At 39.9% G+C, this 11,371-nt stretch overlaps 2 protein-coding genes across 2 annotated transcripts in view; one reads left to right on the top strand and one right to left on the bottom strand.

The window, feature by feature from the left end:
* The first annotated feature begins 225 nt into the window (after window positions 1-225).
* On the top strand, window positions 226-4,238 carry LOC144536991 (beta-1,4-galactosyltransferase 1-like). Its single transcript, XM_078280373.1, has 2 exons — window positions 226-1,460; window positions 2,626-4,238. Exons 1-2 carry the CDS (start codon window positions 1,074-1,076, stop codon window positions 3,292-3,294), a joined length of 1,056 nt encoding a protein of 351 aa, XP_078136499.1. The 5' UTR covers window positions 226-1,073; the 3' UTR covers window positions 3,295-4,238.
* A 4,213-nt stretch (window positions 4,239-8,451) lies between these two features.
* The window catches only part of amer2 (APC membrane recruitment protein 2), a 5,551-nt gene continuing 2,631 nt past the window's right edge, over window positions 8,452-11,371 (bottom strand). Inside the window, exon 1 of the mRNA XM_078280372.1 lies at window positions 8,452-11,371. This exon is cut by the window's right edge and continues 2,631 nt beyond it. The gene's annotated coding sequence lies outside the window, so the exon portion shown is untranslated.

Genomic DNA, 11,371 nt, shown 5'->3' with positions numbered 1-11,371 from the left:
CAGCGCTAAACTGGAACAGCTTTTTATCTGTAAAGACTTAGTTCCTGATGCAAACAAAGGAAAGCTGGGTGTGGTCAGCGAAACTAACACCCTTCCCATATGCCTGCATCCAAGTAAGACTAGCTTCCTCATTTTGATGGCCCTTTCCTTACTGACCCTGCGATTGGTTCATCTGCACATAAATAGGAAGTCAACTGCAGTGTAGAATACTTATCAGTGACATTCCACAGGAGAGATTTACTGCAGATGGAAATACCCTAAATCCTGTTCCACTTTGTAAGGGACCACCCTTGCCCTGCAGCCTGCAGTGTTTTAAAGGTTTAGCCCTCCCAGGACGACTGTTTCTACAAGACAAATGGCAACAGATTGAATCTCAGGGACGTCTACGTGTTTCAAAGGGCAGGTGTGGATAAGTTTCAGTATCTGGGACGTAGCTCAGGTTTACTCGGACGGATCTGGCTAAGGAAGTCTGTCAGGGTTTTGAACTTCTGCTAAGTTCTTTGAGGACTTCTTGAAGGCTTGTGGGTAACCTGCTGGTCTGCCAAGTTTCATACGGGACACTCAGGACATTCAGCACCCTCAATCACCCACCACTAGAGGGCCCAGTCTGACAACATACAGGAAGTATTAGTTAAGTAATTATACTGTATTTTTTCACAGACCATTTAGCCAATAATTAAGTTTCTCTTGATACATTCCTTCTGTGTTTTTGTGTTTGTTTCATATAAATTAACACCAGTCTAAAAGTACATGGTAGATAATATACAAATTAAAGGAATTGTATAATAGTACTGTAGACATACTCAGACTCACAGTAATATACTTTCAATTGTCATTAGAGTCTGGGAAATATAAAAGGAAACAAATTGCAAAGAAAAGATTAATTATTAACAACAGGTGTTAGGCCCAACCTGATCAGCTGACGTGAACAAGGAAGCTACTCCCACGTAAAAAAAACCTGTTTGGTTGCTCTTTTGTTTAACCAACTTTGACTTGCAAAGAGGAATGCAGGTAGCAGAGCTGTACGAGAGCTGTAAGAGAGCTGTACAGTACTCAACTTAGGGCTAGCAAAAATGCTGAAAAAACTCTTTAGCTTCCTGGCTCTTTTTGCTTTTGCTAGTTTGGTATGTTTTCTTGTGGTTCTATTCTACAGCAAAGACAACACTTATCTTGTTTTTACAATGTCATATCGTATGGCAAACAACACACATTCCCAATTAATAAAAGAACTCGTTCCACCGGAGACTAAAGCCCAAAATGCCAGCCCAGAAGAGACACGGACGCCACCCAATACGAGCAAGACTTTGGGACCCTGCCCTGACACCCCTCCAAATCTTGTGGGTCCACTCCATGTGGAGTTTAATTTTAACCGGACTTTGGACGACGTGAGAAAGGAGGTTGGTTCTATTCTTCAGGAGGGTGGACGGTACAAGCCACCAGACTGTATTGCCCAACAAAAGGTAGGTGAATGTATGGAGAGACAAATGATTAAATGTACAGAATAATAACTGGAACCATTTACCATGATTTTAGATTAGTTTAGACATGTTTAAAGACGTGTCAAAATTTGAGTGAAGTATGTCATATACATATTTGTATAATGTGTAAAAATTATGATAACTAAATAGGAAAAAATGTGGAAGTCTCTGGTGTGTGGTATAGACAAAGCCAAAGGCAGAGATCTTCAACAGGGGTTCCCTGACCCCTAGGGGCTCCTCAGTGTTACTGCAGGGTGACTGCCAAATTATAGTCTGAACATTTATGAGTCTTTATTTCCAAAATTAAAATATGTCTGAAAGTGGCCAGGTTCGCTCAGTGGGTAGAGCGGGCACACCTCTTACTAAGAGGTTTATGCCTCGACGCAGAGGTCCAGGGTTCGAATACGACCTGTGACGATTTCCTGCATGTCTTCCCCCTCTCTCTCCCCCCTTTCTCACCCTAGCTGTCCTGTCGGAAGGCGGAAAAGCCCATAAAATAATCTTAAAAAAAAAAATAAGTCTGAAAATATACATTAACATGAATCCAACATATTGTCAAAAATAAATCGTCCTTGTCGTGAAAAACAAACATTTAATTCCCACATTAATGATAGGCTTACTATAGGGTGTAAAACTAAACTTCAGGATTCACTGTGTCTTCCATATGTATGTTTAACATTAAACATGATGTATAAATAATAATGATATCCATCCATCTATTTTCCTCCTGTTTAATTTGAAACTCAATTTCATACAATATATGTGGTAGTCATGCTCCGTCTCTCTTTCAGCTAAGGGGTCCTTGGCTTAAAAATGATGAAGACCCCTGCTATTAAACCTTTTATGATTTTGGGCAGTCCTAATCTTAAAATAAGTTTTTTGTATTTTTATCATTCAGTTTGTGCGTATTACATACATGTCCTTTATGGTTTTATTTTATTTTCTTTTTCTTTTTTTAATAAAATTAAAAAAAAACAAAAAAAAAACAGAGAGGATACTTACAGGGCACTTTAGTTACCATAAATTACTTAAAATAGTTTTCCTTCACCACATTCTACAATTTACTTACCTTTACCAGCAGAAAAAAATGACCAAAGTTTTAATGATTCTCTACATTAAGCAAACTTACTTATTTTTTCATGTTTAGGTGGCGATCATCATCGCATTCCGAAATCGGCATGAGCACCTGAAGCATTGGCTGTATTACCTCCATCCCATATTGATACGACAGCAGTTGGACTACAGAGTGTATATCATCAACCAGGATGGAGAGGGAGTGTTCAACCGGGCTAAACTGATGAACACAGGCTACGTCGAAGCACTGAAGGATTATGATTATGAGTGCTTTGTCTTCTCTGACATAGATCTGGTTCCTATGAATGACCGTAACCTCTATAGATGTTTTGACAATCCCAGACACTTGGCTGTGGCTATGGACAAATTTAACTTCCAATTACCCTATAACGGCTACTTTGGTGGGGTTTCTTCATTGTCTAAGGACCAATACTTGAAGATTAATGGCTTTCCGAACAGTTTCTGGGGCTGGGGTGGTGAGGACGACGATATCTATAACCGAATTCTTCACCGTGGAATGTCCATTTCTCGACCTGACTCGGTGACAGGAAAGTACAGGATGATCAAACATGAGAGAGACCTGCACAATGAGCCCAATCCAAAAAATCCTGGCAAATTAAGCCAAACCCGGTGGACCATGGATAAAGATGGCATTAATTCCCTTAAATACTCAGTCAAGGATATTGTGAGGGATAGACTGTACACTTTTATCACTGTGGATATTGAGGCTCCATCAAGCTGAATGCTCAACTGCTGTTGACTAATGATTCATGGATCTTCAGAACAGCCATTGTAATATATTTTTTTTTTTAAAAGATAATTTTTTTGGCCTTTATTTTGACAGGACAGCTGAAGACATGAAAGTGGAGAGAGAGGGGGAATGACATGCAGCAAAGGGCCGCAGGTCGGAGTCAAACCCCGGCCTGCTGCGTCGAGGAGTAAACCTCTATATATGGGCGCCCGCTCTACCAACTGAGCTATCTTGGCACGCAGCCGTTGTAATATTTCTATTGAACACATGTAACTGTGATGTTTTGGACAATTTTATCTAAAGGCTTAGGACCTTTTAGGAATCTGTAAGTTTGGAACTGGTGATTTTGTGTTCTTAAAATCTTTGTGAATCCACTCTATTCTTTATTTAACCAAGTTAACCAAGTGTGTTGGTGTAGGGTTATGTGTGTGTGTGTGTGTGTGTGTGTGTGTGTGTGTGTGTGTGTGTGTGTGTGTGTGTGTGTGTGTGTGTGTGTGTGTGCCCAAGTGCACTAAACAAATGTACTGAATGTAAGCTTTATGAATATAAAGTAAAGACATTGTTTCTCAGTTGCTTCGGCACTATCCTCAAACGACAATCATTAGGCTATTCCGTGAAATGTTTGCATCTCTACAGTAAGCCCTTATTGCTTTCACACACAATTCAAACTCTGTGATATATTCAGACAACACCAGCCAACAGTCTGTTCAAGAACACGGAAAGATGGTGGTTTGGACAGGTGGACACAAGAGACATCTTGGGGATTGTTACATCCAGTCGATTTTTGTGTATTGCAAGGACATATAATATCACATATGAAATGAATGAAACTGAGTCAGACTAAAATCTCTTTACCAGTTTAAAATGTCATGCTTTTGTATGTACATACTGGAAAGTGTAATGAAATAAAAAGGGGAAGATTTTGGTCTCAGTGATGCACAGGTTGATTTATCTTTATTTTTGGAAGAAGACGTTTTGTGATCTGTAACAATGTTTTAGAAAATGAGTTTAAGCAATCGGAAGAACTTTAATGAGATTTAGGGCCACTAGGGTCCAGCACTAAGCTTTGACCATGAGCATCAACACTAAATTAATCTTTTGGTGAGCACCCTCTGAATGAGTGACAAACTACTTATAAGTTATATGTTTGCTCAGTGAAATTGTGCATGCCAGCCAGAATATCACTAAGAGACATTATTTACCATACCATCTCTCTATATTCAGCGGATCTAGTGACAGTGGATAGACAGGAATGCTGGGAGAGAGATGGGGGATGACACGCAGCATATTGCCGCAGGTCGGACCTGAACCCGGGCCGCCGCAAAGGCCCCAGCACACATGGGGCGCACGCTCTCACTGGGTGAGCCAGAGGTCGCCCCGTCAGTTACAGGTTTGATCTTTACTGGGGTGTATGAGGTTTTGCAAGGTGGCAGGCTCCTGTTGTCTTCATATTAGATAACTTGTATTAGAAACATTTGTTGCTGTAACCAATGTGATAGCAGGAGAAGACTCCATGGAAGAGTGTCAGATTCGAGAGCAACACTCTTAAAGTAACATAAAAGCACACGTCTGAAAACATACAATGCTCAAAGTATTTTTATTTTTTTTTTTTTTCCAATTACTTTTATTTTCTAAAATAACTAAGACTTTGATCTATCTTTTAAATGTACAAAGTAGTTCCAGTCGCTGACTGCAGGTTATAGTTTGGAATTTACATGTCTGCCAAAACCGAACCTGTTTTAGGATGAAATACATCAAAGTCACTTTCAATGAGTGATTAAAAATACTCACGACCAATCTTGAACTGAAACATTTGGTAATTTTCACTTACTTTAGAGACTCGCGTAAGAATAAATGGGGTATTCAACTCTTCTCCCTTAGAGTCCCAACGAGCTAGAGTGACCTGTTTATGTACAAATCAATTCAAAACACGACAGCCTGGTTTACTGGTTTCGTTTCTCCCCCCACGCAGGTTCTCTTTCTCGTTACAGGTACAGCTGGAGGCCTCAGCTTTAGAGAAGTATGACCTGACAGGCCAGTCATGCAGAAGACGCTTAAGAGAGTATTTTACAGCCTAAAATGCAATACACTCACAAACACAACCATACATATGGAGTGTATCGCCCAGTCTGCCCAACCTAATGCATTTTTCAGCATTGTTGCTCAAGTAAATAAGAGGCAACACACACTTTGACGGGGGGACCAACTCATCTTAATTTTAAACTCATGATGTGAAACTGATGTGTATCTGGCAATTCCATTCAAATGTTCAATAGGTGAATTCATTTAGAAATATAGGATGCATACCAGTTGTGCGTCTCATAAAAGTGTCTGCACAAATTCAGTTAAGTGAAAATGTTAATTCAATATGGAGTGCTAAATTCAAGACATTGTACTGTGCATCAGACCATTAACTCGCTTCCCTGACCTTGTATCTTTAAAGGTAAATTTCAGTCATCACTCATCTTGTGATTCATAATTCAATTCATCTTCTAGTTTGCTGCTCACAAGGTCCCATTCAGTTTGGAACTTCATTAAACATCTTGTTTCCTGCCGCTTCATCACTTTAAAATCAGAATTTGTCATTTACTGGTGGACTAGTATAAACCAGATTGATACGTTTGACTGTCTGCAGGGCTAAAGCTTCACCCGACATCATGCTGTATTGTGTGCTCCTGTTTTTCATGGTGTGCCGAACACATCCGCCCATTCACAGAGTCAAAAGCGTGTCTGTTGACTGATACATTATTGACAAGCAAAAAAGATTGCACAACGTTGCCTGCCATGGCTTTCCATGAGGTTGCAGAGGTGGAGTGGAACCTTTACTTTGTCATACTTTACACTGGGAATTAATGTGTTTAGACAAGGTGTGCTAAAGGTCGGTGCACTGTTGAATGAAATCTCAATTACTGCATTTCTCCTCTCTTGTTGATGGTATATTAAAGGATGTGTGTCAGTAACTACAGTATATGTGCATGTGCATTTCAACATGTAGGTTAGCGTGTGTGTGTGTGTGTGTGTGTGTGTGTGTGTGTGTGTGTGTGTGTGTGTGTGTGTGTGTGTGTATAAATGTTTTACTGCACCAGTTCAACTCTAATCATCTCTCACACACTATGTCAGCAACCCCCCAAACACTTGCCCATCCTCCTTGCTGCCCAGCCCCCTCTTTTCATTGGTTGACCTAGTGGAGTTACTATGGGAACGACCATAGAGAGGCTGCCATGAGAAATGTGGGGTACAGCTTTTGAATGGTGCTTCAGGCTCCATCATACATGCACACATTTATCAGGGCAAGGACACCCAACCTACCATCATGATTTCATTTGTTTTGGAAATGGTATGACGTTGACTCTACTCTTTCCTACTAGTGTTTTTCTCCACCAGCATCTGTCATTTAATAGGTTGTTCTCTATAGAACAGATTATTTAATTGGTCTTTCTGAAAAGCTAAAATGTGTTGTTTTGGTTAATAGTATATATTATCTTCTACAAGATAAATGGTGATCAACTGTGCAGTGTAGTAAAAACACCTTATCATTTTAACCAATCCAATATATAATGATGATATCTCCTTAGTTTAAGTCATCAGCATGATAGTTTTGTTAAATTTCCAATAGTTTTACCAATTTAGCTTGGAACAAAAACAAAAAGAAATCTCAGTATCTTGTTTTAGCCCTTTAGAAAGACACACTTTAATGAAGACACCCAGATACTAGCTAGAAAATAGCTTTTATGTAACAACACACTGATAATTGGCAATAGGCTACACATTAACCATATGTATAAGCACTCATACCTTTTATATTATTAAAGACTATGTAAAGAAGAAACAGCACAGGCATAGTCTTGAAAATAAAAAGTTGAACTTATAAGCATTCAAATTCAACCTTGTTCCATTTAGTACACTCAGTTTTGCCACGTCAGCCTGGTATTGTAGCTGGTGGCTAATGTCAGCTAATGTTAGCAAACATTAGACAGGTATTGCTGTAACTGGCATTACTGAGTCAGTTTGCTGATTTCGTGACTCTTCTCTTCTCGTGTTACTATTACACTACATTCTAATCAAAAGTTGTATCGGCTAGCTAAAAGCGTTGTTTAATAGCACTTTATCCCAGACAAACCCTCACTAACACTAACCGTGAATCTTTTTCTCCCACTTTTTCTTTGCATCCCTTCCTCGTTCTCTCTCCTCAGTGTCTTGTATACAAACTAAATCCTCTCTATCGTGCACTTACCAATACCAGATTTATGCATCATAACCAAAACACACACACACACACACACACACACACACACACACACACACACACACACACACACATACACACACACACACACACATACATCACCCAGGCAGCAGATTAATGATGAGATCAGCCGACACACACACATGCGCGGGCACCAGCACGCACCATCCTCACTGCCAGCATCACTAGCTTTGATGTAGTGGGCTAGTACAAGTGAGTGTTATGGTCTTACGTAAGGCTTTTACATAAACCTCAGCGTGCAGAAACAGAGAGCTGGATAGAGAGGGAGGGGGGTTTTGCTGCACCATTACAAAGGGGATTCGCACTGCACCAAATCCTCCTTCCACTACACATCCATGCGCACCCACACCACAACAACAACATATAAGCTTTCTCGAGCAACATGTGTCTTCCTGGAAACAATGAGACGCTCCCTTTCATCTATATTCAGAACACACAGGTTCCATATCCACATGCATCAGCTGTCTGTCTTTGTCCTCACATTGGCTGTCTGTCCCTGTCTCTATGTATCTTTTCCCACTAGAGATTGACAGCAGACAATGACACATCCATGGGGCTTTCATCTGAGCAATCAATAAAATGTATTGATAACCTATTACACCCAAGCCAAGCAGACCTCTTTCCAAGTGTGACGCCACAACACAAATGCCACATGCTGCACATCAACAAAAGCTTCTCTGTTTCTCACCCTGTCTCCCACCATACCTACTCCTTGGGGATTTAAGCCACCAGGATGTGGGGGAGGAAAGATGGAGGAGGGGAGTTGATGAGATAGAGGCTCTATCTGGTTTGCTCTAATTATACAAGCACACAAAGCCTCTGACATTAAAGTGTATAGGTTCTTGTTTAAATGTGGTTACAAAAAGTCAGGAGCTCATCTATCAGCGCAAAGAGTTTTATTCATTAAATATGAAAAGTGGAAAGATTTCACACTGTGAACAGGGTAACATCAAAAAGGAAAACATAATGTGCTTTTCATCGCAGCAAATAACCAAATAAAGGCCCAGATTTGTAATCAGAAAGAAAAGAATGGCCTATTTGGTTGATGTCATTACTGTGTATAGGCCAGTGCAACATATCTGTCATGGTTGTGGTTTTCTGTTATAGTTTTTCCTGTTTTATTGTGTTAATTTATTCCCCATTTCCTGTTGTTTACTGTCTCTTGTGTTCTCTGTTGCGTTTTACCGTGTTTTCATCCTGTGCATGTTTTTTGCTTCAGTTTCCTGTTTTATTTTGTAGTCTGTTTCTCCCATGTCATGTCTTGTTTTACTTCCTGCCTTGTGTTTTCCCTCCATTGTGTGTATTTCTACTCCTTTTGTCTCGTTATTCCAGTGTATTTTGATGACTGGTCTTTTGTTTCTTCAACATTTTTTGGAAGTATTTTTGCCTGCTTACTTCAGGACTCTTTTTGTTGTATCCCTTTTTATTTATTAAATCCTCAAACTCAACACTGCCCTGTTGTCTGCATTTTTGGGTCCACCATTTCTCTAAATCCTGACAAGATCAAGGTCCTTTAAGGGTTCAATGTCAATTTTCACTGTTACACTTGGGGAACATTTTGAAACAAGTTCTATTTACACACCAAATTCCGACAGATGGGACATCAACCAAGGAGGACGCCATATCTGAACAAAACCTGTTACAATATGATGCATAATGACCCAGGTCATAGCTCCCTACTCACTCTTAATCTTAACATTAGTATCATTTGATAGTGTCATAATGTAAAATTATGATTTTTGGACTGGTCAACAATCCACAAGCATCACCATTGCTGTTTGAAGAAAATACTCTTTACTTTTATTTACTTTTTTAACCAGAAATGCTTCAAAGGTTTAGATTGTTGCCCATTTCAATTACCAAAAAGTTACCTTTAGTCACCATCCTTTTCCAACTAATCACTCTTTTGCAAAAAAAAGAGTAAATACAAGTGATTGCATATTAAATCTAGAGAGGGAAGAGCACAGTGTAGGCAGAGAAAACAATAAGTCACGTGAGCTTTCTCTTCCTCCCAAATGACCTATAGCCTGTCCTTTTTATCGGGTGAGAAGCACACTTACTGCAGACCTGGGATCAGGTTACCCCGTGGCCTGTCCTACACTACACTGTCAGGGGGCTGAAAAGATAACTGAACCCGGAGCAGTGTTGTGGATCAATCCTCACATTCTAAATGAGATGGAACACTATCATGAACTAGAATGACCCTTGGTGTCATTGGTACCTCTGTGGTTAGGATCAGAGAAATCTGGGATCTCTCAAATGTCTTTCCTACGAAAACCCCTTTCTTTACTGTAACTGAAGGGTAGGGACACTCTGCTCCCTGTAACTTGTCTCATTGAATTACATACAAAGGCCTTTTAGGACTGCAATACACCCCCTCATTCTTAAAACAAGTGGTGCTTTGCGAGGCTCGACACACTGTGCAGTAGTTTGTCTTCATTTTTCAGAGCACGGGGGACTTAGAAAACAGTAAACTCCACCATTTGTCTTGCCCCCACACAAGAGGGAGAAAGAGGAAAACAGACCAACACAGCTGACCGATGATCTACTATGATGTCAAGCTACATTCAGATTTGCATACAGCTGCAATGGTTACTAGACTGAAGTTGTACACTGTTTGTTACTACAACAGCTAGGAGAATAAGGGTAAAGGAGCTGATTCAGACCCCAAGTTTTGCTTTGTATTTTAAGATGTAATCAAGGTAATTACGTTTCTTTATCTTAAACCCTGATAGAATTGTTTGGGTTATAGTCTATTTAAAAAACACTTACAGGCATATTCTGGCTGTCTAAAACTGGCTTGTCATCCACTCACATCAGCCTGTATAATATGTTAGTAGAGAAGAACAGAAAGATCAGAAAGAAGAGCATTGGGAAGCTGGTGCAATCACAGTTTAAGATCCAAACAGTATGACGTAGGACGAAAGGAAGATACTATAAAAACAGTATGAAATCCAGTGAAGAAAAAGTACTAACTAGAAAAAGTGTGTCCTTAGAGAAAAAAGTCATCCAGTGTAGCTAAGAAGACAGTGCCAAATGTTGAACGGTGTTGTTCAGTATTAGATGATGTTCCCTGACCTTTGTGCCTTGAACTGTATGTGTGGCACTGCATGCGGAGAGGGAAAGGAAATGTTTGTGTGAATGTCTGATTTTGTACGTGTTTGTGTGTGTGTGTGTGTGTGTGTGTGTGTGTGTGTGTGTGTGTGTGTGTGTGTGTGTGTATTGAAGCATCAGTGCAAGGGATCCCTCCAGGTCGAGTATTACGATCATTTTGCAGGTTTCCTTGGTAATTCAACAGTTGTAAATCCCAGAGATAGACAGAATAGATTCTATGGATGTACTTCGGGTGATGCAGTGGGGTATACGTGAGATCCAGATGCAACAGGCTGAAGCCAAAAACCCACAAGATATTGTGCGGCCGTCTGCAGGGTAGCTTTGCCACATAGCTGCAAAGTAAGTAAGTAATAAAACCAGATCTCAGTGTTCAGTCGTATTTTTGCACATAGTTTAATAATCAGTGTGCGGTCAGAAGAAAACCATCTTCAAAAAGCAAAAAAAACACATACAACAACAAACAAAAAAGGTGGGTTATTCCAGGCTGTGGCTATTGTAGAGTCTGTTCATCAGAGGGTTTGAAATGAAGATTCCGTTGTTGCTTCTTTTACTTTGGCTCTAACATTAAAGGATTAGGAGGTAATTTGTTACAGATTAGACAAGATGACAAACTTTGATTAGATTAGGTCCGTGGGAGCAAATTATGTTATGCCATGTGAAGTTCCATAAGAAAAATGTAAAAGATAA

This window comes from Sander vitreus, chromosome 22 (assembly GCF_031162955.1).
Source record: "Sander vitreus isolate 19-12246 chromosome 22, sanVit1, whole genome shotgun sequence".
Classification (NCBI taxonomy): Eukaryota; Metazoa; Chordata; class Actinopteri; order Perciformes; family Percidae; genus Sander; species Sander vitreus.
The sequence above is the reverse complement of the archived record's forward strand: the minus strand, read 5'-3'. Positions and strand labels throughout refer to the sequence as shown.

Coding starts and splice junctions, on each gene's coding strand:
- LOC144536991 (XM_078280373.1), top strand. CDS start 1,074: ATGCTGAAAAAACTCTTTAGCTTCCTGGCTCTTTTTGCTTTTGCTAGT. Junction 1,461..2,625: donor ACTGTATTGCCCAACAAAAG/GTAGGTGAATGT, acceptor TTTCATGTTTAG/GTGGCGATCATCATCGCATT.